General features: G+C 60.0%; 1 protein-coding gene across 1 annotated transcript; it reads right to left on the bottom strand.

The window, feature by feature from the left end:
• Positions 1-460: 460 nt before the first annotated feature.
• LOC102003077 (chromosome unknown open reading frame, human C15orf39) lies at positions 461-5753 on the bottom strand (the record flags this gene model as incomplete). Its single annotated transcript, XM_013519039.1, is given in 2 exon segments — positions 461-1630; positions 2982-5753. Coding segments are annotated over 2 exon segments (3093 nt in total). The 3' UTR covers positions 461-1259.
• Between the last annotated feature and the right edge of the window lie 2133 nt (positions 5754-7886).

The following is a 7886-nucleotide window of genomic DNA, read 5'->3' on the forward strand; positions in this document are numbered from 1 at the left end:
AAAAAAAAAAAAAAGAAAGAAAGAAAGAAAAAGAAAAAAGAAACTGCTTTTAGTTCTAGACATTAGTTTATGCTGTCATCAGTGGGCATAGGCGGAGGGGACATGACCCAGGAGGAAGCAGTGTGGTCAGAAGAGGACTCGGGCCACTCAGCCTCAAGCACCTGCCCCTCCAAGTCCCAGCCTTGCTCACATGAACCCAAACAGGTGTGCAAAGCCCTGGCGCCGGCCAGAGTATGTGGTCCAGAGAGCATCCTGCAGACAGCCACTGCTGCTGCTTGGGCGCAGGACCCACAGGGAGGGCATCTACAGGAGGGCACAGTTCCAGACTGGTAGACCCATCCTCAGTCCTGGAAGTCCGGCATGGGTGTGACCACTATTTGTCACTGGGTTGTCAGATGCATGGTGGCCAGACCCTGTGGAGACTCCCGAGCCCACAACCCCTCAAACACACAGCCAGGTCCCAGCTCCAAAACCACTCAAATGTTTTAATAACCCAGCCCCCAAGTGTCTCTCAAACCCTTAACTAAGGCCAAGGGTCCAGCTGCCAGCCTACAGCTCAGGCCAGCACCCTGCAGGGCAGTGGCCACAGCAGACCTGGCTGACAGTGCTGTGACTCGGGGAGGACCAGGTCCCTCAGGCCAGATCTCCAGAGACTCAGCTGCCACTCAGCTCTGGGTCCTTGAGTCCCTGCAGCTGCCTGGCAGATTGAGAAAAATAAAATGTTCTCAGGCTAAGGCCTGGGGTTGGGGAGGCAGCTCATGAAGTCACCATCAACTGGGGGTTGGCCTGGGGCCTCCTGCAGCAGGGGTGGCAGGCCCAGAAAGACGCTGGCACCAGGTTGGGCTGTGTCCCTGCTGCAGCGCTGCGGAAAAGTGTGAGCCATTTGTACAAGGTGCCGTTTGAGACAGGGAGGTGCTGCTGCCTCTGCCTCTTACTCCAGGCCCTGGCAGAGGTCAAGGAGGGCCCGTCCAGGGCCAGGGCAAGAGATTCCCAATACATGGGTGTCATATCACCCCACAACCCTTCGAGGTAGGCTGTGCTGTCCTATGTTACAAACAAGAAATGAGGACTGTAGAGAGAAGTGGAGCTTCTGCCCAGGTCACCGGTGGTGGTGGGGAAGCAAGGAGTCCCTTCCGGTAAAGACCTTCGGCTCAGGAGCTCAGAGCTCACAGCTCAGCTGGTGGCCCAGTGAGGGCTGAGGACGCTCACAGGACAGGTACACAGATCAGGTGGCATCACAACAGCACTCATGAGCAGCACTACAGGGGTTGGCTCTGGCCACCCAGCAGCTGTGGGCAGGGTGGGGCCCGGTCAGGTCCAGATGCCTTATGGCCCCACGTGGGCAGTGCCAGGCCATTGAGCCAGGCAGTTTCCAGCAGGGTGCGGAAGCGGGCCCTGAGGGTGTGGCCCGGTGGGCTGGCACTAGCAGCACGGGCAGGGGAGGAGCCCCGAGATGCTCCCTCCACAGGTGCCTCTGTCTTTTCTGGGCCAGGGCTTCCTGGTGGCTTCTTCCCAGGTCTCCTGACCTTGGGGGCTGGTGACTTCCGAGCCAGCGCTGGACCCTCTGGCTCATCTCTGGACACAGTGGGCTCGGAGAGGGACATGGTTCCAGCTTTGGTCTCAAGGTCACCTGGAAAATGAACAGTCAGGTTATTATAGACCCCACACACCACCTCTCAGCTTCCAGAGCCACCAGCCAGGATGGCACAGATAGTGAGATGGCCCTTATCCCAAGCCCTGGTTCTCCTGGTGAACACTAGAACCCATTAGATGAGGGCCCAGGCAGGAAAAGCTGCTTGGGACCTAGGACAAGCAGGAATGTGTCCAAGTCAGGAACCACTGACCGAGCCCAAACCTACTGTGCAGGTAGGGAAACTGAGGCACACATGAGCCCTGCCATATGTGAGAAACATTATCCTGCTATACCAGCCCCAGGACCCATCAAGAGCCACCCGGGACTGCCCTCAAGGGGATGCCAAAGGATGAGGGACAAGGATAGCAGGGGGCCCGGCTATGAGCCCAGCGCACTCCAGGGAGTGCGCTGCCACAGGGAACAGGGAATCCAAGAAACAGGAGTGTTCTCTAGGGGCACCATGGCTCAGGGATGGAGTGGAACAGGGCATAAGACTCACGGAGCAGGCGCCCCATCTCACTGAGATTCCTGCCTGAAGAGTCCAGGTCAGGAGTGCTGGTCAGCCAGACCCGATCGGCACATACCACCTGGACCCTGCCCACTCTGACCAGGCAGAGGGCCCAGGGCAAGGCCACTAGCAGGGGAGGATGGCTGGTTTTGCAGGGAAACAGCTGGCCACAGGCTGGGCCAGGGCAGCAGAGGGGCACAGGACCTTGAGGATGGACACACTAAGGCCACCTTCACCCAAGGTCGGCCTGAAGGACCTGAGTGTCCACGCTATGCAACACCACAGCCACTGTGTGACCACGCGGGCATAAGGAAAGCCAGCCAAGAACGGGTGCTGTGCGTCACTTAGTGCAGGGAAAGCAAACCACACACCGTGCTCAGACTCCTGTGGGATAGTGTGTGTGTGCAAGTGCTGGGGACGGTCACCCCTCACTGGGATGCAGAAGACCAGGGGTGCAAGGGAGCCGTGAGAAGCCGGGAGTGTGCCCTGGGTGGAGAGGCACCAGGCACCAGAGTCCAGCGGGAAGTCGCTTATCTGGAGCTCTGGCTCAGGAGAGGGTAGGCTGGGGTATACAAAGACAGGGGAAAGGATATCAGGTAGAAGACAGGCCACAGCCAAGCCCCAGGACAGCAAAGGAGAAGCCTGCACCCCAGGGAGTGCCAGGAAGGTTCCCATACAGAACACTCGCTGATTCTGGAAGGTCTAGAGGGACAGGGGTTCCCAGAGGCCACCCTGGCAGGAGTTCCTCGAGTGAGCCACCCGCTGGGACCCACTCACACCATGCACACACCTGACACTCGTCACACAGCTCTGGTGGCTACTGGGGCTGCCCATGCTCACCCAGCTGGCGGCGGATGCAGTCGCGCCACTGCAGGCCCAGCAGGTCAGGGTAGAGGTCGGGCAACTGGCGCAGGGCCAGCAGCTTCAGCATGCGCGAGGTGCAGCCGTGCAGGGCATGCTCCCGCAGCGCGCGCTCCTCCGACAGCGTGGTGGGCCGCAGCTCCACACGGTGCTCCTGCAGCACCTGGTCCACTGAGGTGGGTGGCAGCCGTGGGAAAAGCCGCTCCTTCACCAGGTGGATGGGCACGAAGATGGCACCGGCCCGCACCACGTGAGGGAAGGGGCACTGCTGCGTGCACACGAACCTCTGCAGCTGGGACAGCAGCCTGCCCAGCAGCCCCTGTACAGCCTGGCAGTCCTGCCACGCGGCCTGGCCCCACGGCCCAGCCATCTCCAGCCACTCACGCAGCTTCTCAGGTGGGGAGTGGGCCACGGAGCCCGAGATGGCATCACACAGGGATGTGTGGAGCCCTGTAAAGTGCTGCTCAGTACAGTCTGCTGGGTCCGCTGTAGAAACTGGGGACGGGGTGGGGGCGGGGGCAGGGGCAGGGGATGGAGTGGGGGCAGGGGCTGGGGAGGCGACAGCGATGGCCGGAGGACTGGGCAGGGCCAGGTTGAAGCAAGCCACCGGCAAGGGCTGGGTGAGAAGCTGCAGTCCCATGGGTACAGGTGGCGGGGTGGGCACGGTGGGCTGTGGGGGGACTGGAGGTGGGGTGGGTGTAGACGGGTCCACAGCTGCAGGTAACGGTGTTGGACGGAGGATCTTGAATTTCCGGAACATGAAAGCTACAGAGCTATGGAAGCTGGTCCTTGGTACAGCCTCTGTAGCAGTCACTGGTATTCCGGGTGCTTCTGGGAAGCTGGTCCTTGGCGTGGCCTCCATGGTCACTGGTATCCCGGATACTTCCGTGACCATCTTTTTCAGGGCTGGCAAACCCGACACCGTGGTCTCCACGGCTGTCCCATCCATAGCTGCAGCGGGGTTGGTATGCACTGCGGGACCAGGGGACTTGACAGGGATAGCCTCTGCCAGGGACTTCTTCACACTCAAGTCCAGGGCCACCTCCTCGCGGAGCAGGCAGCTCGGCCCTGAGGAGCCCTCTGGGGTAGGCAGTGCCCCCCTGCAGCCCTCATCTTGGCTCTCACTGTTGGCTGTGGCTTTGGCTGGCTCAGCTGTGGCCTCGGGGGTCTGTGCATCCAAGTAGTCACGATAGGGGGCCAGGCTGAAGACGTTGTCGATGACAGGCATTGGCGGAGAGCTGGGCGGCCGGGCGCTCTCCTTCTGTGGGAGAGACCGGGGCTCCTGGGCACACGCGTGCAGTGCCGGTGAGGTGCGGGGATCAGGGCTGTCCCGAATAACGATGGGCCCCCTGGGGTGCTCATCACACTGGGGCTGAGGCTGCTCCTTCCTGCAGTCGGGCAGCCACATCTTCTCCTCGGCTTCCTGTGCTGGCTTCTCTGCAGGCCTCGCGGGCTCTGAGCATGGGCGGCTAGCTGGCAGAGGCTGGCACACCCGCTGGAAGGCACCGGGCTGTGGCACAGGTTGCACGCTGTTCTGGGGAGGTGGTGCACCTCCCAGGCCCGGAGATGCTCCATAGAGAGAGAGGTCATCCCGGGCATATGGAAAACCTAGAGTCTGGGGGGCAAAGTCCAGTGGACACCGCGGGGCAAGAGGAGGCTCCAACTTGAGGCCGGGTGAGGGGGCCGGGAGGGGGGCAGAAGGGTAGGAATAAGTATCCAGCCCCGACGGGGGAATGTAGGGGGTCTGGGCTGTCTGCTGCTTCAGGTAGGCACTGCTCAGCCCGCCAGCCTGGTACCTGGTCCCCTTGTGGGCTCCCAGGGGCTGCAGTGGGAGGACAGAGCTGTAACTGCCCGGCTTCTCTGGGTGACGGCAGGCTGAGGGGCAGGGCAGGGCTGGCGGGAGGGGTGGCAGCGGGTAGTGGGTGGGCACTGTCTCCTGGAAGGGTGGCCCCCATGGACTGGAGGGCCCTTCTGACACTGCCTGCTTGGGGTCCCCAGAGTAAGGAGCTGTATACTTGGGGGCCAGGAAGCCTGTGCTGTGGACGGCCCGGTATTTGTCCAAGAATGCCTGGCATGGGGAGAAGCCTAGGGAGACGTCTTTGCCAGGTCCGCCAGCTGGCACCCCACGCAAGAAGGTACCATCCAGGGACTGGCCCTTGGTGGGAGCAGGGGCCAAGGAACAGGGAGGCTCAGCTGAAGGCAACAGGGCCCCGGGCACCAAGGTCCAGTCAACATCCAAAGGCCTCTTCGCTGACCCCTCACCCAGGCAAGTGGGCAACCCATAGCACAGGGGGCTGCGGTAGACAGGCTTGGGTGCTGCCAACGGCGGGGCCGGGTATGCGTGAGCCTGGGGCCCAAAAGGCAAGAGCTCCCCGTGGCCCGAGTCCTGCATCTTCTCAGAGCCTTCTGCCGGCGGCCGGTAGAGCAGGCAGTTGGTCAGCAGGCTGTCTGCCCGAAGTGGGGGTCCTGCCATGCTGGTAGGGTACAAGGGTGGATATGGGCTCCATGATGTTAGCCGCTCTGGCCCTGCCTTGGAGGTGCCCCCTACAGGGCAGGAGAAGTAGGCCCCCTTGTAGCTGCAGGGGTCCTGGCTGCTAGCAGAGTGGGGCAGGCCATGTCCAGACCCTGAGTCAGCTTCTAGGCGGGGCAATTTGCCATATATCATGGGCCCCAGGCTCCCCAGGGGCCGCTTCTCTGCCATCACTGGGAAGGTATCAAGCCCTCCAGGGCCCCTGCTGCTCCACTGTGGACCTAGGGAAGAGAAAACCGGCAGTGAGCAGGAGTGGGTGAGACACAGGCTGCAGGCCAGGCTCTCTGGCTCACCACCCCCTGACAAATTGGCACTCAGCAGGCTCAGGTTAGACTGCACCCAGAAGCCATAAATGTGAGGGGGTCTCTGACTGTATTTTTTGAGAGGGAGTTTGAGACAGGGTCAACCTATGTACTTTAGGTTGGCCTGAACTCACTATGTACCCCAGGCTGGCCTCAGATTCATAGTGATCTTCCTATCTCAGCCTCCTGAATGCTGGGATCATAGACATGCGCAGCTATGCCTAGCTCTGACTCTATTTTCTTTTTTGTGTGTGTGTCTTTTTGAGACAGGGTCTCACTATGTAGTTCAGGTTGGCCTTGAGCTCACTTTGTAGCCTAGGCTGGCCTCGAACTCATAGTGATCCTCCTGCCTCAGCTTCCCGAGTGCTGGGATTACAGGCGTGAGCCACCATACCCGGCTCTGACTCTAGTTTAAACTGTAAAACCATTTGTTGATACAAAGTGTGGTGTTGCACGCCAATAATCTCAGCATTCGGGAAGCTGAAGCAGGAAGATCCCCACAAGCTCAAGGTAGCCTGGGCTACAAAGCAAGACCCTATCTTTAAAAAAAAATCCAAGCCACAGAACCCAGGCACTGTCTACAAGTTCAAATTTCTTTTTAAAAAATGGTGGAACTAGGCCTCAAATCCAGGTTCCTAGGCCTGGCACCAATGCTGACTGGCTCTGTAGGGTAATCCATCCCCCTAGGAGAGGTGGCTTAGTGCCTGGCAAGCCCCAGCAGCAGCACCCAGGCCATCCAGCAGATGGGGCTGTGGTGCCAGCAGGAAGGTCCCAGAGCAAGGGGAAAGCTTGTGCCCAACCCAAGCGTCATATTTCAAGGAACAGGGTAGGGTGTCTGTACGTGTGCACGTGCAAGCACATGTGTGTGCATGTGTATGCAGGTGTGTGCATGCACGTGTGCGTGTGTGCGTGAAAGAGCCCGAGAAAGAGGTCCCAAGAGCCCAGAGTGTTCACTGGCCCCTACTCCCATGGTACTTTCCCAAACTTGGTGCTGGAGAGAGTCTCAGACCCCAAGCAAGGCCACAGGAAAACAGCGTCCAAGACCAACAGAGGTTGACGGTGACCCAGAGAGATCAAGGGGGGAGCATTCCTTAACACAACAGAGGCTCAATGGCTATGAAGGGTCCCATTGGGCCTGCTGCATGTGGCCACACTGATTGTCTAGCCTCTACCCCAGCCCACCCCCAGTGCGCACTCCATTCCCTAAGACTTTCTGTGGCTTCAAAAGGATGAATCAGCTCAATCTTGCTACGATGAGGCCAAGGGCCAAGTGTCACAGGTTTCTGTCACCAGCAAGTAAGGACCGCCCCTCTCCTCCCTTCTGGATGGTGGCCAAATGACAGCCAGAGACTCAGAATTAAGACCAGTGAGGGGACAATGCCAGGGTAGCAGGAGGCAGATGCCCTCTCTTAGCTCAGCCCGAATGTGAAAGGAAGCCAGGCAGGGCTCCCAGAAAGAAATCTGGGCAGCATGCAACCCTCAGGGGTTCCTGGGGGAGGCAGGAGGGGCAGCAGGACCCAGCCACAGTTCAGGAGCAGTGCTAGATAAGCACCTGTATCCTGGCATGGCGTGGTTTGGGGGTGCTGCGCCCTTGGGGAGCTCAGGATTCATTAAACATGGCTCCGGTCTCAAACACGCCCCTCTTCCTCAGCCTCACTCCATATCCACTCCCAGCCCCAGGAGTCCTACTCTCCTGTGCTCAGCCCAACTCGTGCCCTTTGCCCTGCAGGCTTTGGGAGACCCCTTGGGATTCAGCCACCAGACACCAGGCCACCTGGGACCCTCAAGAGTCTTGCTTCTCTAGGGAGCAAGCAGAGGCCTCAGAGGCTGGGGGTGACCTTATTTCCTGCCAAGTGGGGCTCCTCCCCATTCAGAGGCCAGTCAAAATGTACGTGCTCCTTGCCCACCACAAAGGACATGGCAAGTGGGTGCCTGGAGGGTGCCCCGGGGACGAGGAGAAAGTTCTGTGGTTCTTAGCTGAGCTCCAGCCTCCGCTGGAAGCCCAGAGCAGGGTTCCAAGGGCCAACTGAAAGGACAGGCGGGGACATCGGG

The sequence above is a fragment of the Chinchilla lanigera genome, unplaced genomic scaffold (genome assembly GCF_000276665.1).
Source record: "Chinchilla lanigera isolate Chin_1 unplaced genomic scaffold, ChiLan1.0 scaffold00049, whole genome shotgun sequence".
NCBI lineage: Eukaryota > Metazoa > Chordata > Mammalia > Rodentia > Chinchillidae > Chinchilla > Chinchilla lanigera.